General features: G+C 44.3%; 1 protein-coding gene across 2 annotated transcripts in view; it reads left to right on the forward strand.

The window, feature by feature from the left end:
- Positions 1-25,379, forward strand: part of VAV1 (vav guanine nucleotide exchange factor 1) — a 54,019-nt gene that overhangs the window by 20,389 nt on the left and 8,251 nt on the right. For both annotated transcript variants that reach the window (XM_019710808.2, XM_019710810.2), the window contains exons 2-22: positions 8,530-8,646; positions 9,142-9,200; positions 9,319-9,387; positions 9,582-9,690; positions 9,782-9,877; positions 10,935-11,003; positions 11,176-11,279; positions 11,863-11,962; positions 12,658-12,753; positions 12,992-13,060; positions 13,356-13,442; positions 13,544-13,629; positions 14,026-14,158; positions 14,457-14,566; positions 15,228-15,329; positions 15,571-15,668; positions 15,750-15,772; positions 16,281-16,326; positions 18,581-18,717; positions 19,041-19,106; positions 20,430-20,461. In XM_019710808.2, the coding sequence (XP_019566367.2) occupies positions 8,530-8,646; positions 9,142-9,200; positions 9,319-9,387; positions 9,582-9,690; positions 9,782-9,877; positions 10,935-11,003; positions 11,176-11,279; positions 11,863-11,962; positions 12,658-12,753; positions 12,992-13,060; positions 13,356-13,442; positions 13,544-13,629; positions 14,026-14,158; positions 14,457-14,566; positions 15,228-15,329; positions 15,571-15,668; positions 15,750-15,772; positions 16,281-16,326; positions 18,581-18,717; positions 19,041-19,106; positions 20,430-20,461 (1,808 nt within the window). The remainder of the gene's footprint in view (positions 1-8,529; positions 8,647-9,141; positions 9,201-9,318; positions 9,388-9,581; positions 9,691-9,781; positions 9,878-10,934; positions 11,004-11,175; positions 11,280-11,862; positions 11,963-12,657; positions 12,754-12,991; positions 13,061-13,355; positions 13,443-13,543; positions 13,630-14,025; positions 14,159-14,456; positions 14,567-15,227; positions 15,330-15,570; positions 15,669-15,749; positions 15,773-16,280; positions 16,327-18,580; positions 18,718-19,040; positions 19,107-20,429; positions 20,462-25,379) is intronic.

Here is a 25,379-nt window from a genome sequence, read left to right on the forward strand (position 1 = left end):
AGTGAATGCACTTTTTCCCCATGACTCCCCTGGCCACTGCCACAAGAGCACATGTACACATGCAACTGAAAGGAAAGCTTTATGAATCCATTCCTACCTTTTCTACATTGAAAACATTGCAGTGTATTTTATTCTATTCTAGTGGGATCTACTGATTCCATGACCCACTAATGGCTCATGATCCAGTCTAGAAGACATAGCCTGAGAAGCCCCTGTGTGCCCCTCCTTGACTGCATACCCTTCCTTTCCCCTACTCCCCAGAGGTAGCCACAGTCCTCAACTTTTAGATAATAATTTCCTTGGTATTCTTTATAGTTTTGCTGTATGGATATCCTTAAACATTGTGCAGCTTAATTTTGCCAATGTCTATACTTGATATAAATGGAATTACAATATATGCATGAGAGTTGCTTTTTTATTTGACATTATGTTTTTGAAATTTATCCATGTCTGTGGATGTGGCTGTAGTTAATACTTTTGTAATGCTGTATAGTATTCCACTGTGTTAAATTGCCACAATTTATTCATTCTACTCTTGATGGATATTTGGGGTGTTTCCATTTCTGGGCTTGTATTAGTTAGCTATAGCTGTGTAACAAATTACTCGAAGATTTAGGAGCAAACAAACGTTTATTATCTCATGCAGTTTCTAAGGATCAAAGATCTGGGAACGGTTTTGCCGGGTGGTTCTGGCTCAGGGTATCTCATGAGGTTCATCAAGGTGTTGGCCTAGGTTGCCATCATCAGGAGTTTGGGGATGAAAGATTCGTTTCCAAGATGGCTTATTCTGCTGTTGGCAGGAGACCTCAGTTCCTTGCCATGTGGGCCTCTCCATAGAGCTGTTTACAACATGGCTTCACTCAGAGTAGGGAGAGAGAGAGCGGGAGGGAGAGAGGGAAAGAGAGGCATCTCACTGCCTTTATGAACCTCACCTTTGAGTCCCACGCTGTTATTCCCATCTTGTACTATTCATTAGAAGCAAGTCACAGTCCTGCACACACATGGAGGCGATTACACAAGGGTGTGAATAGCAGGGAGTGAGGCTCCTTGGGGTCATCTTGAAAATTGGCTACTGTAGGATTCTTACAAGCATTCTTGCTCTCGGCATCTTTGTACACATCTCTTGGTGCATAAGCAAGTGTTTCTCTATGATTTAAACCTAGGAATTTGGGGGTCAAAGAGGCGATAATGCCAAACTGTTTCCCGAAGTTTCTAAACCAATTCATGCTCCCAGAAGTAGTGTAAGAATGTTTCTGGGATCCCACCTCTTTGCCAATATTTGGTATTTGCCTGACTTAAACGATTTGCATATCTGGTGGGCAGGAAATTATATATTGTGATTTTAATAGCATTTCTTTGGTAGCTACTTACTGAGATTGGTCATCTCTTTATGGGTTCGGGGCAGATGTAATTCCTCTTCAGTGAAACACCTGTTCACGTCTTCCCCATTTCTGATTATACTGTTTGGCGCTTGTTGAATCATTAGGAGTTCTTTATGTATTTTGGATACAAATGTATAACAGGTAACCATTTTTGCTTAGTGGCTTGTCTTTTCACTCTCTTCATGATGTTTTTGATGAATAGAACTTTATTTTCGTGTAGTTGAATCTTTTCCTTTATGAATTGGGCTTTCTGTTTATTGCTCCCGATTCTGAGGTCATGCAGATGTTTTCCTAAATTGTCTTCTAGAAGTCTTGTCTTTAGCATTTAAGTGTTTAATCCATCTGGAATTGATTTTGAGTAGGATATGAGGTAGGAATTTGATTTAATTTTGTTTGCCCTTATGGGCAACCAGTTGGACCACCCACGATTATAAAATAGTACTTCTTTTTACCATGTGTCTATGATACCTGCCCATTCATAAAATGCATTTTCATATATATGTGGTTTATTTCTGGGTCCTGTAGTATGGGTTATTTGTCTTTAACCCTTTATTACTTATCTATTGCCGAGTAACAAGTTATCCTAAAACTTCAAAATATAACACAACCATTAGGCTTATGAATGATTTGCGTCCAGGGTTTCTGAGGCCAGCAGTCACATGTTGACTGGGGTTGCAGCATGCACTTCCTGGGCGGCTTGGTTCCTCCCCACATGGTCCTCTCCACAGGACAGGACAGACTGAGCCACCTCGCAACACAGCGGCAGTGAGCAACTCAAGAGGCCAAAGTAGACGTTGCAATGCCTTGTATTCTTTATTCTTTAGCCGTGAATAATAGTCATATATCGTTACTTCTATTGTATTCTATTAGTTACACAGGGCCAGTCTTGGTTCAGTGTGTGTGTGGATTACAAACAGGGCATGAATACTGGGACCCATGGACCACTGGGGGTCATCTTGGAGACTAACTACTATAATTACATGGTCTTAATGACTGTGGATTTATTTTATTATTATTATTTTTAAAACATTTATCACCAACTTAGGAAATTTGCTTTTATTGTATTTTATTTTTTTAAAATTGGGGAATATTGGGAACAGTGTGTTTCTCCAGGGCCCATCAGCTCCAAGTCGTTGTCCTTCAATCTAGTTGTGGAGGGTGCAGCTCAGCTCTAAGTTTTCAATCTTTAGCTGCAGAGGGCGCAGCCCACCATCCCATGTGGGAATTGAACCGGCAACCTTGTTGTTAAGAGCTCGCACTCTAACCAACTGAGCCATCCGGCCACCCCATTATTGTGGATTTATGATAAGTCACGATATCTAGTAGGACTAGAATCTCGCTTTATTTTTCCTTTATAGACTTGTCTTGGCTACTTGTGACTCTGCTTTTCCATACAAATTTATTTTAACATTCATGTGTCAAGTTCAATGAAAACCCAGTAAACTTAATAAACAATAAAACAAAAGCAACTCCTTAAACTTCAAAATGAATGGATATAATCTGGCTTAGAATAAATCCTATTTTTCCAAAAAAGTGGGGATTTTAACTGAAGTTACATTGAATCTATAGCTCAATTTTGGAGAGGGTTGAAAATTTTAAAATATTGAGTCTTTCAGCAGATGAGTTTAGTATGTATTTCACTCTATGTCGATCTTCTTTCATGTCTTTCAATAACATTTTATAATTTTCTCCATAAAGGATCTGCATTTCTTTTTGTTAGGTGTGTTAGAGATCACCAGCCTTTTTTTGTTTGTTTTACAATTTTTAGGCTGTGGTAAGTGGTATCTTTTTAAAAGCAAAGTCCAGCTTTCATACAGTGAAACGCTCAAGTCTTCAGTTTACCATTCAATCAGTTCTAGCACATGTGGATACTTGTGCAACCCACACCCTTATCAAGACGCAGAACATTTCCATCTCTTGTGGGATTTCTGAGTCAATCTCCACCACCATCCTCACCCCAGAAGCAACCACTAATCTGATTTCTATCACCATAGGTTAGTTTTGCTTATTTCAGGATTTCGCAAATGTTATCTTTAAAAAAAAAATAACATTTTCTGATTGATTGTTGCTGAGGTACCAATGCACAGTAAACTTCGTATATTGATTTTGTATGTAGCCACCCTGCAAAATTATTTTATTAATGTTAGTTATTTATCTATACATTCTTTTGGGCTTTCTATGTTGACAATCATATCATCTGCAAAAATGACCACCATTGTATTTCTTTCTTTTCTTTTCTCTTTTTTTGTCTCGTCATGTAGTACAGGTGAAGACTTTAAATACACTGTTGAATAGAAATGGTATTAGTGGGCACCCTTGCCTTGATTCTGATTTCAAAGGGAATCTTTTCAACATTTCAGTATTAAGTGTAGTATTTTGCTTTTTATTTAAAACAAAGGCTTAAGGTTTTTTGAAGGTTTTTTTTTTTTACCAGGTTACAGAAGCTCCTTTCTATTCTTACTTTGCCAAGAATATTCTTTCTCTCTCTCTCTCTCTCTCTCTCTCTCTCTCTCTCTCCAATCATGAATGGATGTTGAATTGCTGCTATGTCTGGTGTCTCTAACTGTGGCTAATCCCTTCTTGACAGAGAGACCAGGCCTTGGGCATGCAACAGGATCCAGCTAGAATTTAATAACACCGTTTATATTATGTGGATTTTACACTGGCTTCTGTTTATGGCAAATGATCCTAGTTTTCTTTGACAGGATACAAAGTTCTCTTCTTAAATACATCTATTTAAGTTAAAGTTAATTAAAAGTCCGTATTCCATACAAAATGGGTGAGGTCGACTGTGGATGTGGCAATAATCACGAAGATACAACCTGAGGATGGAAATGTGAGCTAATGATACAATGAACAGTGTGTTTGGAGTTGATTCCTATGTGCTGTCAGGGCACAGAGCTTGAAGTCATGCTGCCTGGGTTTGCATCCTGAGTTTGCATCCTGGCTGTCTGTTTCTGCCTCAGTTTCCTTATCTGTAAAATGAGGAAAACAATAGAACTTACCTTACCTTGTAGGATTGTTGTGAGGATTCCATGTCATCTATGTATCGATATATCTATCAGTCAATATGGAGAGAGAGAGAGAGACTCATAGAAGCAGAGAGTAGAATGGTGGTCACCAGGGGCTGGAGGTGTTGGGAGAACTGAGAGATGTTGGTCAAAGGGGACAAACTTGCAATTATGGAGGATGAATGAGTCTAAGATCTAATGTCCAGCATGATGACTGTCCTTAATAACACTAATGAACACTGGAAATATGCCAAGAGAGTCGATTTCAGGGACATTCATCACACACGATACCATGGTGACCACGTGAGAAGATGATGTGTAAATTACTTGACTGCAGTCATCATGTTACTATGAATATCTAATCATCATGTTGGACACTTTGAATATATATTTTTATTTAAAAAGTATATACAATTAAAAAACAGAGAGAGCGAGAGCGCGTGCTGAGGATTGAACACCTGACGGGCGCTCGTGCAAGGCAATGAGATGCTGTGGTCAGGAAAGTCGTCTCTAGAGTCCCACTATCCTGGAGTTAAACTTCAGTGCTTCCACGATTTCTTCTTGCTGTTAATAATCTTGCGCAGCCGTCCTCCCCTCTCTTCCCTCTTTCCTGTTGGGAAAATGGACATGAAGAACTCACAGGGTTGTCATGAGAGCAGAATAAATCTGAGTGCCCCATGCCATGCAGTAGGCGTCCAAAAAATGCAAATACTCTTATTGCAAAATCACAGAGCAGGGGTTAGCAAGTACCTAGGAATCACCTAGGGAGCTTGTTAAAATGCAGTTTTCCAGGCCTCGTCGCCATCTATCCACTCAGCAAATGTTTACTAAGGCTCTAGTGGGTGCTGAATGTCCAACAAGGACCAAGGAACAGAGCTGTGGCCCTGCCCTCCTACAACTGACATTTTATTTGGAGGAGATGGACAATAAAGAAAACCAATGAGGCACAGTGGAGGGGATAGAAAATGCCCGAATGGGGGTGGGGGTTGCAATTTTAAACAGGGTGGGCAGGTCACTGAGAAGGTGACCTTTGAGCAAAGCGTCGAAGACGCTGGTACGGAACTTTGTGCACGTTAGGCCATTTGAGTGTTCCAGGGCTGCCGTGACCGTGCACCACAGGTGGGTGGCTTAAACAATGGGAATTGATTCTCTCCCAGTTCTGGAGGCTGGAAGTCCAAGATTAAGGTGTCAGCAGGTTTGGTTTCTCCTGAGGCCTCTCTTCTTGGCTTGTAGATGCCGTCTTCTCCCTCTGTCTTCACATGGTCTTCCTTCTGTGTGTGCCTGTGTCTTAATTTCTCCTTCATATAAGAACTCCAGTTGTATTGGATTAGAGCCCACCCTGATGACTTCATTTTAACTTAATTGCCTCTTTAAAAGCCCCATCTCCAAATACAGTCATGTTTTGATGTCCTGAAGTTAGAACTCCAACATATGAATTTTGTGGGGGACTCAGTTCAGTTATAACACAGGGAAAAGTACATTCTAAGAAGAGAGAACAGCATGTGCAAAGGCCCTGAAGCAGGATCATGCCTGATGTGTTAGAGGTACAGCGAGGAGACCCGTGTGGCTGGAGAGTGAGTGAAGAGGGGGGGAGAGAGGAGGTGAGGGCAGGGAGGGGAGAGGGGCAGGTCGTGCAGGGCCTTGTGGGCCACAAGGAGGACTTGGACTTTTACCCGGAGCAAGGTGGGAGCCCTGGAGGGCTGTGGGCAGAGGAAGGACTGGACCTAACTCAGTGTCCACAGACTGAGTAGCTATGTGAAGGACCTGGAAGATTAATTTTTTTTATTGAGAAATAATTCATATACCATAAAATTCACCATTTAAAATTAGTAGCTTTTAATAGTATATTCACAAAATTGTGTAATCATCACCACTATCTAATCCCAGAACACTTTCATCACCCCAGAAAGAAACCCTATCCCCGTTCACAGTCACTCCCCATTCTCCCCTCTCCCCAGACCCTGGCAACCACTAATCCGCTTTCTGTCTCTATAGAATTGCCTGTTCTGAACATTTCATATGGATGTAATCATATGATATGTGGCCTTTCGTATCTGGCTTCTTCTAGTGAACATAGTGTTTTTGAGGGTTATCCACTTTGTAGTGTGTGTTAGAACTTCACCCCTTTTTATGGCTTAGCATTCCATTGTATGAATATACCGTATTTTGTTTATCCATTTTTCAGTGGATGGACATAGAAACAGAATCTGTAGAGACAGAAAGCAGACTAGTGGTTGCCAGGGAGAAGGGAGGAGAGTGGGGAATGGAAGGTGACTGTTTAGTGGGTACAGGGTTTCCTTTTGGGTGATAAAAATATCTTAGAACTGGGTGGGGTGATGGTTGCACAACACTGAATGTAATAAATGCCACTGAAGTGAACCCTTTAACATAGTTAATGGTTAAAATTTTTTATTGTGGTAAAAGATACATAATATTTATTTTATATAAATAAAATTATATGAATAAATATATATATAAATATAAATAAAAATTTATATAAATGTGCATAAGAAATAAAATTATATTTTTCTGTCTCCATGTATATTAGGCATATGATTTAATGATTATATGTGAATAATTTTTAAATTTTGCTCCTTAATGAATAGACTAGATGTTTGCATATTAATGCATTTTATTTGGTTATCTCAGCCTGAAATGCAAGTAAAATTTTGTGTCAAGTTGACCAAGTTACTTGACAATGCTGTTCAGGTTTTCTACATCCTACTGATTTTCTATCTACTTGTAGTGTCAGTTATGGAGAAAGAAATGTGGAAATCTCCAGCTATAATTGTGGATTTCTCTATTTCTTCTTGCAGTTATATTGGTGTTTGCTTGATGTATTTTAAAGCTATAAAAGATTATAAACATTTAGGATTGTAATGTTCTTGTGACCAAATAACTCCTTTATCATTAGAAAATGACCATAACTATTTACGGTAATATTATTTTTGCTCTGGAATCTACTTTTGATTAGTGCTCCATTGGTATATGTTTTTTATTTTTTCATTCTTTGACATTTAACCTATTTGTACTTTATAGTTGAAAGGCATTTTTCTTTCTTTCTGTGCAACATATAGTTGGGTCTTCTTTTTTCCAATCTGACTATATCTGCTTTTGAACTGGAGTATTTAGACCATTTATATTTGATATAAGTATCGATGTAATTGGGTTTAAATCTATCATCTTGTTATTTATTTCCCATTTTTTGCATCTTTGAGTTTTTCCCTTTTCCGCTCTTTTTTGGAAAAAATATAACACTTATCATTTTAACCGTTTGTAAGTATACAATTCAGTGGCATTAAGTACATTCACTATGTTGTGTAAACATTATTTTATATCCAAAACTTTTCCATCTTCTCAAACTGAAACTCTGTCTCCATTAAGCACTAACTCTCCATGCCTGTGCCACCTGACCTCTGGTAACCTCCATTCTACTTTCTATTTCTTTTTAAATGAAAATTTATTGGGGTGACAATAGTTAACAAAACTGCATAGATTTCAACATTCTACTTTCTGTTTCTATGAATTTGCCTATTCTAGGGACCTCATATGTACAGTATTTGTCCTTCTGTGTCTGGTTTATTTCACTTAACATAATGTTTTCAAGGTTCATCCATGTGGTAGCATAAATCAAAATCTGATTCCTTTTTATTTTTTATAATGTATATCATTAAAAAAATTTTTTTTTATTGGGGAATATTGGGTAACAGTGTATTTTTTCTGGGACCCATAAGATCCAAGTCAAGTCGTTGTTTACAATCTAGTTGTGGAGGGTGCAGCTCACTGGCCCATGTGGGAATCAAACCGGCAACCTGGGTGTTATGAGCACTGTGCTCTAACCAAGTGAGCCAACCGGCCGCCCCTCATTCCTTTTTAATGGCTGAGTGATATTCCATTGTATGACTATAGCACATTTGGTTATGGATAAGTGGTTAACTTTATATTTTGTGAATTTTACCTCAATAAAAAAATCAGGGGCAGGTACAGCTTGATCTTTATCAGAAGAAGGTGTGGTTCACTGAGAAAGGGGCCTTTTTGTTTCCCTTCTATGCCAGTCCCCAAGTTAGACTGCTTGGGGCTTAGCTTCTCCCCTGTCCTGATAGGTTTCCCGCCCTCATTTCTGTCTCTCTCCACAGTTCCTGTGCCTTAAGAATATCCGCACTTTCTTGTCTACCTGCTGTGAGAAGTTTGGCCTCAAGAAGAGTGAGCTCTTTGAGGCCTTTGACCTCTTCGATGTGCAGGATTTCGGGAAGGTGAGCTGGGGTCGAGCTGCTAGGCACATAGAGGCCAAAGACTAGATTTCAATTCATCTCCATGAACATCTACATGGGCAAGCCAAGGGCTGTTGGGGGAAGGACAGATGGGCCAGACCAGGCTGGACACCAGGTGCAAAGAGCCTAACTTAGGCCATGCAGAGCTGGGTTTGAGCCCTTGCTCCATCCACCACTTTCTGCATGACCTCAGATATGTGGTCATGACTCTCGGAGCCCTAGGGAATAGTATCATCCCATCTTCTCCGAGAGTTTATGAGTATTAAACAGAACAGTGGGCTCAAGTGTTGGGAACTCAGTTAAGGGAAGGCTGGCATGCTGATGTGGCGGGATGTGAAGGTGGAGAAAATCCCCAATTAGGCTCCCAAGCCTAATTCTAACCTCCAAGTCCAGCCTCAGCTGCTTGGAGCTGGAGGTTGCGTTCTGGTATGTGGGTGGCTGAGGGGCTTGCTGAGCAAAACGTGGCCCTTGTCATAGGTCATCTATACCCTGTCCGCTCTGTCCTGGACCCCGATTGCCCAGAACAAGGGGATCATGTGAGTAACCACTGAGGTGACAGCTTTGGGCTGATCTGGACCCCATCCTCCCCTTCCTTCACGCCCCCTTCCATCTGCCCGCCCCTGGCCTCTGGCTCATACTATCCTGTTTCCCCAGGCCCTTCCCCACTGAGGAGGAGAGTGTGGGGGATGAAGACATCTACAGTGGCCTGTCTGACCAGATTGAGTGAGTGTCTGGCGGTTCTGAGGGGGACATGGCCCTGCCCTGGGGATCTGAGGGGGACATGGCCCTGCCCTGGGGGTCTGAGGGGGACATGGCCCTGCCCTGGGCATGAGGGGGCATACTTTTGATCTGGGAGGGGACTGAGGGGTCCCTGGCCTGGAGGTGCCAGTGGCCCTGTCTGACTCTGCGCCTCGCAGTGACACCGTGGAGGAGGACGAGGACCTGTACGACTGTGTGGAGAACGAGGAGGCTGAGGGCGACGAGATCTATGAAGACCTCATGCGCACGGAGCCGATGCCCATGCCGGTGTGTGGGGCGGAGAGCCGGGCCCAGGAGGGTGCATGGGTGAGGGGCAACCCCAGGTCCCCCAACTCTGGCTTCTCCTTTCCACTCTCAGCCTAAGATGACAGAGTATGACAAGCGGTGCTGCTGCCTGCGAGAGATCCAGCAAACTGAGGAGAAATACACGGACACACTGGGCTCCATCGAACAGGTGCGAGGCTCCCACTCAGCCACTGCCAGGCGCATGCGCGGGAGCATGGCTGGCAGGTGTGCATCCACCTGTCTTGCTGCCTCTGGGGCCAAGCTCAGAGACTCCATCTGTCCCAAGACCGCCGGGGGCAGTTCCCTGTCCCCATTGCTTTGTGTGTCTTTGCCCCTCTTCATCTCTGCTTTTCTGTCTTTCCCTGGTCTCTCCCTACTGCCTCTCATTGTCTTTCTCTCCCTATGTGTCTCTTTATCCCTGGCTATATCTTTTCTTGTATCTTAGTCTCTTTCTGTCTCTATGATTGCCTCTGACTTTCTATTTTCTTTCTTTCCTTTGACCATTGCTTTTTCAACAGCTTTATTGAGATTTAATTACTATACCATACAATTCACCCATTTAATGTATACAATTCACTGACCTTTGGTATATACACAAGGTTGTGCAACCATCACCACCATTTAACTTTAGAACATTTCATCATCCCCAGAGAAACCCCACACCTCTTATCCATTACCCCTTAAACCCCCATCCTCCCCCAACTCCTGGCAACCACTAATCTACTTAACCTTCTGTCTCTCTGGGTTTGTGTGCTCTGGACATTTCACATACATGGAACCACACACTGTGGCCTTGTGTGTCTGGCTTCTCTCACTGAGCACCTTGTGTTCAAGATCCATCAACCTTGTAGCGAGTGTCAGCACCTCACTCTTTTTCATGGCTGAATACTCATAATATTACATTGTATGGATGGACCACATTGTGTGTATCCATTCATCCACTGATGGACACTTGGGTTGTTTCCACCTTTTGGCTATTGTGAATAATGCTGCTATGAACAGTCACGTACAGGTTTTCATGTGGACATTCTCCATCTCTGTCTCTCTTTTTCTGCCTGTTTTTGTTTCCTTGTCTCTTTCTGTCTCCCCATCTTTGTTTCTTTCTCTCCCAGTCTCTCTGTTTCTGTTTGCCTCTTGCCACCTCTGTCTCCTTGGCCCTGTCTCTCTGGGGCTGGGCTGGAGGGAAGGGTCTCACCTTCCTCCATCCTTCTCCCCCCGCCCCTCAGCACTTCATGAAGCCCCTGCAGCGGTTCCTTAAACCTGAAGACATAGAGATCATCTTCATCAACATCGAGGTGAGCTGGCCCATCCGCAGCCCTCCTGGGCCTCTGTCCAGCGGGGATCCTCTGCTGGCTCCACCTGCCCCTGGAGTGTGTGGGGTGGGAGTTGGGCAACATAGGTCCGATAGGTGACCCTTCTCCTGAGTCCCAGACTCCCACCCCAGCCCTCAACTCTCCCTCCAACTAGGACTTGCTTCGTGTGCACACTTACTTCCTAAAGGAGATGAAGGAAGCCCTGGCCACCCCCAGTGCACCCACCCTCTACCAGGTCTTCATCAAATACAAGGAGAGGTGAGACCCAGCTAGCCAGCCTGGACCCTTGAAGGTCACCCTGCTCTGCCTGGGCAGGGCATTTGGGAGGCCTTGCCCTCAGAGACTACTGGACAGGGAGGGTTTTTTCTTCTTTGTTCATGGGCAAGGGGCTACCCATCTCTGGTTCAATCCCTAGCTTTGCCCTTTGAGAGCTGTGTGGCACTGGGAAGTCACTTAACCTCTCTGTGCTTTGGCTTCCATATCTATAAAATCAGTGTGGCACAGGAACATACCTCCTAGGGATGTGGTTAAATAAATTGATGCTTAAAATGCTTAACACAGGGCCTGGCATACAGTACATACTCAATAAGTATTTGTTAAATGAACATTGGGCAGAGGTGATACGCCATGTGCTAAGAGCCTCTTGTGCATTACCTCATTAATGCTATAATTACCCCATATGGGAGGTGCTATTGTTATGCCCATTTTCTAAGTGGGGAGACTGAGGCTCAGTATCATCCAGCTGGGGGGAAGTGGGCCGGAACTGACATGTAGATCTGTCTCACCTCGGTGCTGGCAACTATTACCTGTCCAGTCACTGCCACCTGTTCTCTTCCTGCAGGTTCCTCGTCTATGGCCGCTACTGCAGCCAAGTGGAGTCTGCCAGCAAGCACCTGGACCGCGTGGCCAGCACCCGGGAGGATGTGCAGATGAAGCTGGAGGTGGGGCTGGGCCCCAACTTGGGGGCTCTTCCACTTCTTTCCAGGCCCTGGGGGTAGCTGGGAAGACACAGAGTTGGAGGTGGTGTCACTGTCTGCTGTAGCCCAGCCAGGGGTATGCCCATCGGAGGTTTTGGGAGGGAGGTACTGGAGCAGGTGGAAATGGATTGAAGCACTGAGCCCTGACCACAGCTGAACCCCGCTCTGGCTGTGCCCTGATACCAGGCTGAGGTCCTGACTCTAAACTGAACTCTGACTCCAAACTGAACCCCAGGCTGGGCTGAGGGCCAACCTTGGCTGTGCACCAAGTCTGGGATGAGCTCCAAATTCAAACCGAGCTCTGATCCTGGTCTGGACTGAGCCCCAACCTGGACTGGTATCTCTAGTGGAAGCAGAGACAGGGATTATGAAAAACAGGCAGAGACAGGCCGGGATGATGAGGAAATGTATGCTCTGTACATCCAGCCTCTGCACGGTGGGGACCCTCTGGACCTGTCCTCCCGCTGTCCTGCCCCATTCAGCTGGCGGAGTCCTGGGCCTCTTCCCCAGGCAGCCTTCCAGCTGGGTCTCCAACCACCCCTCACCCCATAGCATTCTTCCTTCCTTATTTCCTCCGGGGAGATAGGATGTCTCTGGCTCTAGAAAAATCCATTGCTGCCTCCACCTCATCTTGCGTACCTGGTTCTCTGATCCCCCAGGAATGTTCTCAGCGAGCAAACAATGGGAGGTTCACCTTGAGAGACCTACTGATGGTGCCCATGCAGCGGGTACTCAAGTACCACCTCCTTCTCCAGGTGCACAAATGGGGACCTAGGTCCACTGAAAATGGGCTTGACATATCTGCCTCCCTGTGTCATAGGAGAGGGGGTGGAGCTGGCTTCTGGGGGCTGGGCTCTAGGACCCTCTGGGAGGGGTCGCTGGGGAAGCAGGAGGGAGAAGGAGGAGCTGGTGGTCCAGGCTTATTTGGAAGGCCCCCCCCCCCCAGGAGGAGAGGGCAGGCCAAGGTGATGTCTGTCTTTGTGGGTCGTACAGGAGCTGGTGAAACACACTCAGGACGCAATGGAGAAGGAGAACCTGCGGCTGGCCCTGGATGCCATGAGGGTGAGTGGTCACACAGAGATGATGGTCACACACAGGCATATACACATTCAAGTCAGTACTGCGTGGGAACACTCAGGGACACAGTCACACCCACCGGCAATCTCTCCCCAACAACGCAGTGACACATCTGTATGATGAGTGAATTATTCGCAGCATCTCCACTGGGGACAGTGGCATGCTGTGGACACCCTCTGTATGCCTCCTGCCTGCCCTGGTGGGGGCTGACCCCTATCCCCAGCCAGGTAGGGGATTGAGCTAAGCGGGCAACCCAGACTCACCCCTTCCCCACCTCCAGGACCTGGCGCAGTGCGTGAACGAGGTCAAGCGGGACAACGAAACCCTGCGGCAGATCACCAACTTCCAGCTGTCCATAGAGAACCTGGTGAGGGGGTGCGGCAGGGAGGGCAGGGGTGTGGCCATGTGGGGAGGGTGTTTGGTCTCCTCCTTCGTGGCCCCTTGCCAGACCCCCTGCCTGCTGCCTAGGACCAGTCTCTGGCTCACTACGGCCGGCCCAAGATCGATGGGGAGCTCAAGATCACCTCAGTGGAGCGGCGCTCCAAGATGGACAGGTGGGTGGGGCCTGGGCAGGGGCCAGCCCAGGTCTCTAGATAAGTGGGTGGGCGGAGCCAACATAAATCTTGGGTGGACCCTGAACAGGGGTGGGGCCAGATTTCTAGATAGACCCGTGGGTAGGGCCATCCAGACCAGGGGGTGGAGCCTAGGTGGACAGGTTGGAGCCAGCATGGTTGTGTGGGTGGAGCCAAGACCGGTAGATGACCAGGCCAGCAAAGAACAGATGGGTGAGGTCAGGATGGGCAGGTGGGCGTGGCCAAGTTGGCCACATTGGAGGAGAAGGGAAGGAGTCCTAGATAGATGGATAGCAAGGTGGGGCCAGGAATCAGGCAGAGAGCTGGTGGGGACTGCTGGAGAAGCCAGACAGAGGCACCTGACCCAGCTGCTCCTAGGTACGCCTTCCTCCTCGACAAAGCTCTGCTCATTTGTAAGCGCCGAGGGGACTCCTACGACCTCAAGGACTTTGTGAACCTGCACAGCTTCCAGATTCGAGATGACTCTTCTGGAGAGCGCGACAACAAGAAGGTGGAGTTCTGAGGGCAGAACTGGGGATCCCATTGCTGGGGAGCCCCAGTGCTTGAGATACACCACTTGACCTTTGGAATGTGTGTGTATCTGTGTAATTCAGACATGAGTGTTTATATGTGTGTGTGTGATTTTAGATTTTGGATGTGTATGTGGGTCTTGCCAGCAGCCCTTTACAAAGGTATATGCATGGTTCTTCTGGGGCAGAGAGGCTTTACTGGCCCCATGCTTTTCTCCTTATAGAGGGTGGGGTCAGTGGGCCTGTGGTGCCTTCATTCTGAACCCTGCTTCCCTGCAGTGGACTCACATGTTTCTCCTGATTGAGGACCACGGTGCTCAGGGCTATGAGCTGTTCTTCAAGACGCGAGAACTGAAGAAGAAGTGGATGGAGCAGTTTGAGATGGCCATGTGAGACCCCCTCCTCCATCTTTCTATCCTCAGGGGACTCTGTCACATGGGTACACAGGCTGAGAGGCAATTCCGTGCTCTAGTCTCGCCTCTGCTTTGACATTCTGTGGGACCATTCTGAATCTCAGTTTCCTCATCTGGGAAATGGGAGGGACAGGCTTAAGAATACCAAGGTTCTGTGCGAGCTTTGGTTACCAGCCTAGAACTCCTTCCTCCTTTTCCTTCTACTCCTTCCTTTTCTTCACCCTTGAGGTGAAATTCACATAACAAAATATTAGCCATTTTAAAGTGTACAATTCAATGCCATTTAGTACATTTACAATGTTTTGCAACCACTACCTACAGTTCCAAAACATTTTCATACCCCCAAAAGAAGACCCTGTACCCATGAAACGGTTACTCCCCATTTTCTCCTTCCAGCCCCTTGGCAACCATTAATCTGATTTCTGTCTCCACCCATGTTCATAGCAGCACATGGCTAAAAGGTGGTAATAACCCAAATGTCCATCAATGGGTGGATGGATACACACAATATGGTATATCCATGCAACAGATTGGTATTCAGCCATAAAAAGGAAATAAACTGCAGCATGTATCGATACTTTGTTTCTTTTTATGGCTGAATACGATTGCATTGAATGAAATTATATTCCCTCTCCAGCTCCAATATCTACCCTGAGAACGCAGCTGCTAATGGGCATGACTTCCAGATGTTCTCCTTCGAGGAGACCACGTCCTGCAAGGCTTGCCAGATGCTGCTGAGGTGGGAGTCTGGGAGGATGGGCCTGGGTCCTGGGCTTGGCCAGCTCTTCCTCTTTAAAGGGGCTCCTCCAGCTGTCAGTCCCCCGAGTTGGGAGGTAGGAGACTCTCCTTTCATCATCTTCTCCATCTCTCTCCTGCTCTAAAGAGAACCCAACAGGGCCCTTCACATTGTTGGCAGAATGGTTGGCTGTGTCCATCAACATCACTGACTCTACTTTCTTTCTCCATCCCCTGCATCCCAGAGGCACCTTCTATCAGGGCTATCGTTGTCATCGGTGCCGGGCGCCTGCACACAAGGAGTGTCTGGGGAGGGTCCCTCCCTGTGGCCGCCATGGGCAAGGTACCAGTGGCAGAGAGGGTGGAGTTGGGCTTGGTTCTGCAGGGGCATTTCCCATCCTAACTTTCCTTTTCCCTCCCATAGATTTTGCTGGAACTATGAAGAAGGTAAGACCTTTTGCTCCTTTCTGTGCGTGGGCAATCATGGGGGGAGGTAATGAAGGGAGGCCCCAGGAGGCACCAGCAGTAGGCATGGCCCTTTGCTAGGTGCTCAGACAGGGGCTGAGGAGCCCCCAGGGTTGGCACAGGTAGCCATGCGGGCTTTCTTTTCTTTTCTTTTCTTTTTTTAATTAAAGTTTATTGGGATGACAATTGTTAGTAAAGTTATATAGGATTCAAATGTACAATTTTGTAATATATCATCTATATATCATGTTGTGTGTTCACCACTCAGAGTCAGTTCTCATTTCATCACCGTATATTTGATCCGTTTTACCCTCATCTACCATCCCCCCCCTTACCCTTTGGTAACCACTGAACTATTGTCTGTGTCTATGAGCTTTTGTTTCTTTATTTGTTTGTCTTGTTCCTTTGTTGCTTTCAGTTTTATATCCCACATATCAGTGAAAGCGTATGGTTCTCGACTTTTTCTGACTTTCTTGTTCTCTCCATCCAGGATAAGCCACATCGCCGGGCGCAGGACAAAAAGAGGAATGAACTGGGTGAGTCAGCAGGGGGCGCTGTGTGAGACGGGAAGAAATCTGGTCTTTGTTTCAGTGATGCCGGCCTACGGACCCATCCCAACAATTATATCCACATAACGTTGTCCTTATAAAGCATTGTTCCAGTCCTAGACACTTGAAAGAAATACAAAAATAACTCAAGTTCTTTACCTGCTTTGCTCAAACACGATGAAGGGAATGCCTGAATACCTCTGATAGTTCTCCTCCCCTCTCTGATTGATTCTGCATTACAAAATCTTGTTATATGATGGTTTCAGCAAAGTGTCCTCCACCTGGAGGTTGGGGGAGTGGGAGACACAGTTTGGCCAAGCCAGAATCTTTTTAGCACAATGGCAGGAGGAAAAGGCTGGATTCAGTCCTACATCAATCGTTTTTGTGGAATCAGAGCAGAGCAGTGATAGGTGACTTTTATTCAGCATCTATTGTACATACCATTTGGGGCAAATGCTAACTAAAACAGTTTTGCTTCTCACCCTCCCCAAACTCCCAGGCTGGTAACAGGAGACAGACTTTAGTTAAGTTGTTGCAGTTGTGGTGGGTGAATTACAGGGTTTTCTGGAGCATAAAACTGGGGGACCTGATGAATCTGAGCCTTCAGGGAAGGCTTCTCAGAGGAGGAGACATTTAAGTGGACCCTTGAGGGATGAGGAGGAGTTAGGTGAGGAGGAGGGCAGGTGTGTTCCAGGCAAAGGGAACAGCATGTGCAAAGGCTAGGAGGCAAGAGAGCAAGGCATTATGAAGTGAAAACAGTTTGGTGTGGCTGAAAGAAACCCTTTGCTTGGTCACAGAGTCACTATAAAGACTCAGATTTTATATCTACTTACTGATATCAATCTATAGCTAGAGAGCTATAGATCTGTATCTATAGATAGATGTAGGTTTTGCTATTTCAGCTTTTTTGCAGCAGTCAAAAATTAGAAACTACTCAAATGTCCTCAGTAGGATATCTATATCTATCTCTATCTCTATCTCTATCTCTATCTCTATCTCTATCTCTATCTCTATCTCTATGTCTATGTCTATCTATATCTCTATATCTATATCTATATCTATCTATCTACACATATATATGTGTGTGTATGTATATACATACATATAATATTTATATAGAATATAATTCTCTATATAATCAGCTTTATATAAAAATGTGTGTATCAGTTTTATTTGTCAAAAACTAGAAACAACCCAAATGTCCTCAATAGGAGGAAATGTATCTGAGTGTGTGTATGTGTGTACATATCCATTATGTTTATACCCTATATAGGTGCTTATATGCATCATAGATATGTATATATATATATATATATATATATATATATATACATACACACAATTATACATATTCATCATATATATACTTTTTATTGAGATAGGAAATACATACTGTAAGGCATATTAAATGACTAAATCTTAACTATAGGCTCAATGAATTTCTACCCATGTCACCAACTCAGATAATTTTCATCATTGTAGATCTGCACTGCCCAATATAAACTGAAATTATTTAACTAATCTTAAAAATCCTATCACATTAGCCACCTTTCAAGTGCTCAGTGGCCAATGGCCAGCACACATTATTGAACATTTCCGTCATCATCACAGAAAGTATTGTGGGACAGCACTGGGGGCCATCCACCGTGCTAGTCATACCCACCTACCTCCCAGAAGGAACCACCATCTGACTCTATTACCATAGATTAGTTTTTCCTGTCCTTGAACTTCATAAAAGTGAAATCATAAAAATACAGTATATACTCTTGCTGCATCTGGCTTCTTTTATTCAGCATAATGTTGGTGAGACCCACTGACGTGGTTGCTTGTAGCAATAACGTGTTCTTTTTCATTGCTGTATAGTATTCCATTGCATGGTTATATCACTCTCTGTTTATCCATTTTATTGAGGACACTTGGTTTGTTGCCAGTTTTTCACTGTTGTGGCTCAAGCTGCTGTGAACATTCTTGTCTATGACTTTTGATGGACATGTGTTTTCATTTCTATTGGCAAATTGCTGGATCACAAGGTAGACATTTATTTAGTTTTAGTAGGTATGCCAAACAATTTTCCAAAGTGGATTCCCACCAGCGACATAGGAGAATCCCAGGTGCTCCCTACCTGGCCACCACTTGGTATTGTCAATCTTTTCAATTTTTGCCATCCTGGTGGGTGGCGAGACTCAGGTTTGAAGATCCCTGAGTACCAATTGCACTGTGCTACCACCTTTCCTCCCTCCAGGGCTGCCCAAGATGGAGGTGTGCCAGGAGTACTATGGGCTGCCTCCCCCGCCCGGAGCCTTTGGACCTTTTCTACGGCTCAACCCCGGAGACATCGTGGAGCTCACCAAGGCTGAGGCTGAACAGAACTGGTGGGAGGTACAGGCTGAGGCTGTGGGAGGGATGGGTGTAGGTGACCTGGGGAAGTGGGGTCATGGCCCCACTGGACTCTGGCAAGGGAAAGTTGGTCTGGAGGAGGCACCTGGGGAAGGTGGTGTAGATGGAGATTTCTGGGGTTAGTGGGGCTTTTCTGAGCTGGCCATCTTCCCAGGAAGTTGATACTAGTTGGCACCTCCTTGGGTCATCCAGCCCATAGAGATAGAGATGGACAGGTTGAATGGCTATTGGGTAGAAAGATGGACACACATATGTGCCGATGCCTGTAACCTCTCTGTCCATTTTTTTCCCTCCCGGCTTTTTAGGGCAGAAATACTTCCACCAATGAAGTTGGCTGGTTTCCCTGTAACAGGGTGAAGCCCTACGTGCATGTGAGTGCCTCAAGTCTGGATGGAGTGAGGGCAAGGAGGTCCCAAGGGGCTCCTGCGAGGGTGGGCAGGCTTGGGGAGACACCCTGGAGACAGGGAGGTGGCTGCCCATCATGGAAGGTCATTTTCAAACTCAAGGTTCTGCGAACTTCTGTTAAACCCTAACTCCCATTAAACATTCACTCCTCATCCCCCTCCCCCACCCCCTGGCACCACCCTCTACTCTCTGTCTCTATGGATCTGATCTTATAGGGACCTCATGTGAGTGGGATCACACAGTATTTCTCCTTTTGTGTCTGGCGTTTTTCACTTAGCACAGTGTTTCCACCGATGATGTAGCACGTGTCAGAACGTCCTTCATTTTAAGGCTAAATAATCTTCCATTGCATGGATGGACCACATTTTGTTTCTCCATTCATCCATCGATGGGCACTTGGGTTGTTTCCACCTTTTGGCTACTGTGAATCATGCTATTGTGAACATGTGTGTGCAAATATATCTCAGTGAGTCCCTGCTTTCAATTCTTTTGGTTATGTAACCAGAAGAGGAATTGCTGGGTCATATGGTGATTATATTTTTCATTTTTTGAGGAAGTGCCATCTGTTTTCCATAGAGACTGTACCATTTTACATTCTTGCCAGTAGTTAGAGTTCCAATTTCTCCATATCATCACCATCGCTTGTTATTTTCTTCCCTCTTTTCTTCCTTCTCTCTCTCCCTCTCTCACTCTCTCTCTTTCCCCTCCACCCCCCTTGCCATCTTGATGGGTATGAGGTGGTGGAAGTGTATACACCCTTTTACATTTATTTAGATCAGGGATTAGCAAACTTTTTCTGTAAATAGACAGTAAACATTGACAGCTTCACAGTGAGATGCTCTTTTGTGACTGCTCAGCTCTGCCACAGTAGTGCCAACGCAGCCTAGATGATCAGTAAATGAGGGGCATGAACGTGCCCCAATAAAACTGAATTTATGGACCCTGACATATCAATTTCGTATCATCTTCACATGCCAGGAAATACTAGTCTTTTAAAATTTTTGTCAACCATGAAAAATGTAAAAACCTTTCATAGCAGGAGGGTCATGCCCAAACAGCTGGCTGGACAATCCCTGATTTATTTGGTAGGGGACTAGTCTCTCCCCCTAGATTCTGGGACTGTATTCCCAGCAGCTAGCACAATGCTGGCACATCATAGGCACTCAGCAAAGGTTAGTGGAATGAATGAATGAATGGATGAATGAATGGATGAATGAATGAAGTGCCCTGTAGTCTGTTGCCAAGCTGGGCTCTTTGCCCTAAGTCTTGGTCTCTGTCTGTGTCCCCAGGGTCCCCCTCAAGACCTGTCCGTTCATCTATGGTGAGTAGAACCAACTTTCTTATTTTCAACTTGGGGTTCCTCTGGGGTGGGTGCCTGGGCTGGGCATCGGAGGGGCCTTCAAACCAATCAGTTATTCATTCTTTGAACCCTGGGCATTGACAGCTGGGTCCAGCCCTTCGACAGAGGCTGCTGAGGAGAGAGCATCAAAAAAGGGTCCCAGACTTTAGGACATTATGGTCTTGCTGGCAGGAAAATGATGGTGGTGATAACAGTGGTCCCCATTTTGTTGAGCACATACTGCATATAGAGCAGTGAGAGGTGAAGATTTATAGTTTTGGTTCTGGAGCTCGCTGGCCTGGGTTCAAATCCTGACTCCAACATTTCCCAGCTGTGTGACCTTGGGCTAGCAACTCAACTTCTCTGTGCTTCAGCTTTCCTCTCTGGAAAGTGGATTAATACCAATATTTACTTCATACGGTTGTCATGAAGCTTCATAACTGGCACACAACAAGCACTTTAGTATCTGTTGTTATTACCATTAGCTATTATGATCACGTTTCATCCATTCTAACTAAAATGTACATCCCCCCGCCCCCCTGCATTTTAACATCTTTTACAATCAGTGAAGTCTCAGTCTTCTGCTTAACTTTATGGGTAGTAATTTTTATTTCATAATAAAAATTATGGCCCACAAAAGAATGATGCATTTTACAATCATTGGCATCTTAGATTTGATATAACAGCATTGTTTTTATGACTGTGTGTCAGCTTGTTCAATTCTTATAATAGCCCTTTGAGGTAGGTGCTATTCTTAACTCCCTTTTTGCAAAGGAGGAAACCAAGGCTCAGAGAGGAGAAGTGATTTGTTCAGTGTCACACAGTGAGGAAGTGACGGAGATGGGATTTGAGCCTGTTGGCCTGACTCCACAGCCTCTAGAAAGTCATAATAACATAATGGGCATAATAACTCCTCTGTTTCCATGTACGAGGTGTTTCAACTGCATTACCGCCATTTGTCAAAAATCTTCCTCTGTGGTGGGTAAGATTATCACCCTCTTTTTAGAAGAGGAAAATGGGGGTCAGAGTGGCCAAATCAGTTCCTGAAGTCTAGAGCAACTAAATGGCAGAGTCAGGATTCAAACCATGGTCTCTCCAGGCTGCACTCATTCTGCTCCCTCTGCCGGGAAAGTGGTCACCAGGGCCGGAAGTGGGGTGAGGCACTCACCGTGGGTGCAAAATTTAAGGGGGCACCAAAAAACTCAGGCATTGAGATTTATAACATTTTAATGTAATTTTTTTAAAAATCAAAAGTAATCCCAAAATGGTCCATGATGAACAAAATATCAAAATTGTAAATAAAGATAGGATATAACAAGGCTGGAAGTAGGAAAAGGCAAATTGTGGAGACCCAGGCAAGTGCAGAATCAGAGCTTGTTGTTATTTAAAGTTTTGACATTTTGTTTATAATGAAATTTTTTTGCATTTATTTTTTGAATTGAGGTGAAAGTCACATAAAATTAACCATTTAAAGTGGCATTTATATTAACATTTACATTTATATTACATATTTATATTTATACATCATAATTATTTATTACCTAAATTAATATATATATATTATTTATGGTATATATTTATATTTATAACATATATTCATATTTACATTTACATATTATCTATAATTATATATCATCTATAATGACTATATTATGTTACATATTTAGAGTTATAGCATAAATATATTTACATTATGTATCATTATAATTATGTATTATTTGTAATTAGTGTATATTATGTTACATATTTAAATTTATGGCATAAATATATTTATATTCACATTTATAAGGTGTGATCAAACAATACGGTGAATATTTTTTAAAAATGTATTATACTAAAAGACACATTGCCATTAATCCCCCTCAAAATACTCCCCCTCACTTGGAATACACTTATCCCATTGTTCTCGCCACTTTCTGAAGCAGTTCTGGAAGTCCTCTTACATGAGTGTCTTTAGTTGTGCTGTCATGGCTGCCTCAATGTCTTGAGTTGATTCGAAACATTTACCTTTCATGGTTGTTTTGACTTTGGGGAAGAGCCAGAAGTTGCACGGTGCCAAATCCAGTGAATAAGGTGGATGAGGACACACTGTAATGTTTTTATTTGACAGAAATTGCCATATACCAGAAGTGATGTGTCACATGGAGCCTTTCTGTTGTGACCACAAAATATGGTGAATGCTGCTGCCGAGTGCCATCCAATGGAAAGGCAGGGATCTTCAATACAGGAAGCAGCGCACTGAACCTTAGTAACTATATGACAAGTTTCAGCTTGTTCAGTGCAGTCAGTCGGGTGTGAGCTACAGTTGAGAGAAGGTGTGCCATAAGCCATTCTCCATCATGACAACGCTCCCTGTCACACATCACTTCTGGTATATGGCAATTTTTGTCAAATAAAAACATTACAGTGTGTCCTCATCCACCGTATTCACCAGATCTGGCACCATGCAACTTCTGGCTCTTCCCTAAAGTCAAAAATACCACGAAAGGTAAACTTTATGAATCAATTCAGGACACGGAGGCAGCCACGAGAGTGCAACCAAAGACACCCACTAAAGAGGACTTCCAGAACTGCTTCAGAAAGTGGCAAGAATGATAGGATAAGTGTGTTATTTTGAAGGGGATTAATGGCAATGTGTCTTTTAGTGTAATACATTTTTTTATTTAAACATGCACCATACTGTTTGATCACACCTTGTATATATAATCTATACTTATATATTATCTGTAATTACTATATGTTATGTATACATTTACATAGATATATTCATATTCACAATTATATTCAGTGACATTTAGTACAGTAATGTGTACCCATCACCTCTATCTTGTTCCAAAACATTTTCATCACCCCAAAAGGAAATCTCATACACAGCAGTCACTCCCCATTCCTCTCCCCCGGCCTCTCGCAACTGTGAATCCACTTCCTGTCTCTGTGGATGTGCCTGTTCTGACATTTCACATACATGGAATCACACGCTGTGTGGCCTTACATGTCTGGCTTCTCTCACTGAGCGTCATGTGTTCCAAGGTCCATCCATGTTGTAGCAAGTGTCAGTGCCTCACTCCTTTTTATGTCTGCTTTTGCAGTCAATTTGATTTTTTTAAATATTGCATTAAAATACTTCTTATTTTATTTGTTATTTATTCTGATGGGTGACTTTTTTGGTTCCCCATTTAAATTTTGTACCCAAGTCTAGTGCCTAACCCTTCTCGCCCTATTTCTGTCTCGGTGACCACAGAGCTGGGCAAACAGTATATACTCTGTAAATGCCTATTTAGGAATGCCAAATTCCAGAGTAAAAGAAAAAATATTCTTCTATACCCACATTCTCAACACTTCTGAAATCAAATGTGTGGGTTTTTTCCCCTTACATTTCTCCAGTTCTGACACCAACCAGGTGTCCTGTAACTCAGTTCAATTCTGACACCATCCACCTGGAGTTAGCATTAGATCCCACAGGTTAAGGGCTTAGTCCCCCGAGACTGACCCCCCCACTTCAGACACCAATCACAAATCTGGGCCTCTGCTACTTCTGATCTGACCAACTTTACATGTGGGGTTCCCACAAGCCCCTCCTTGGGTTGGATAATTTGCTAACACAAACTCACAGAACTCAGGAAAACATTTTACTTACTAGATCATCTGTTTACTATAAAAGATCATCTGTTTACAAATCAGGGACAGCCAGATGGAGGAGATGCATAGGGCCAGGTATGGGGAAGGGGTGGAGCTTCCATGTCCCATCCAGGCACACCATTCTCCAGTACCTCCAACTGTTCACCAACCAGAAGCTCTCCAAACCCCTTCCGTTAGGTTTTTTTTTTTTTTAATAGAGGCATATCACACAGAAGTGATTGATTAAATCATTGGCTATTAGTGATTAACTCAGCCTCCAGCCTCTCTTTCCTCCCTGGGCGTGAGGGGTGGGGCTGAAAATTCTAATCCTCTAATCACATAGTTGATTCCTCTGGCCACCAGCCCCCACCATGATGCTCTCCAGGAGGCCCCAGTCCACAGTCATCTCATTAGCATATAAAAAGACACTTATCACTTTGGAGATGCTAAAGGTTTTAGGAGCTTTGTGCCAGGAAATGGGGGCAGAGAACAAATAGACAATGTATTTCTTATTATGTCACACAAAGACACAACCAGACCCAAAGATCTGAGTTCTCTGCAATCCATGTGTCAAACTTTGCATGTGACTTAGACAGAAGTGTGAAGGTCATTGCCCACTTCTGGACTCTGGCCACTGCCTCCTCAGGTTTTCAGTTGGTGTTGTCAAACAATGGTCACTGGTGCCAATTCAGTACCAACAGGAATCCCCAATTTGGGGTGCAGTGAAGAAGGAAACTTTATTTAGTGCAAACAGCTCAGTAGTGTTATAGTTCAATTATGAAGAAGCACAACTGTGAGGTGGCCCTGGGACTAGGCCCCTCACCTGGCTAGATAGCTCTACCTTGCCACCAGATGTCTTAGGTATTTCATCTGCAGCTGGGAAACACTGTCTTCAATGGAAAGGGAAAGTGCACTCCCTGAGCAAGAGGAGAGCTGAGTTACATAGACAGAAGTCCCTGCCCCTAGTCCCTGATTGGTCTGTCCTCATGCAAATGAGGACTCCAAATCCTCACAGTCTGATTGGTCCAAAAGGCACTGTCCTGATTGGTCAAAATGGGGCCACTCTGATTGGTCGATGAAGATGCTGCTAAAATTAAATTCCAGGAAGTCCTTTATAAGTGCTGACTCAGTCTTTAGGAACAAAGTGCAGGCAGGCAGTTCAGTGCAGTTCCCTGAAGTGGGGTTGCATGAGAGGCTTGTTTAGAAACAGCTGCAAGGCTTTGCTTTTAAATTTGAGCCCAGTTAGTTACCAGGAGCCCTTCTCAATAGTTATCTTCTTTTC

This window comes from Rhinolophus sinicus, linkage group LG07, assembly GCF_036562045.2.
Source record: "Rhinolophus sinicus isolate RSC01 linkage group LG07, ASM3656204v1, whole genome shotgun sequence".
Taxonomy (NCBI): Eukaryota; Metazoa; Chordata; class Mammalia; order Chiroptera; family Rhinolophidae; genus Rhinolophus; species Rhinolophus sinicus.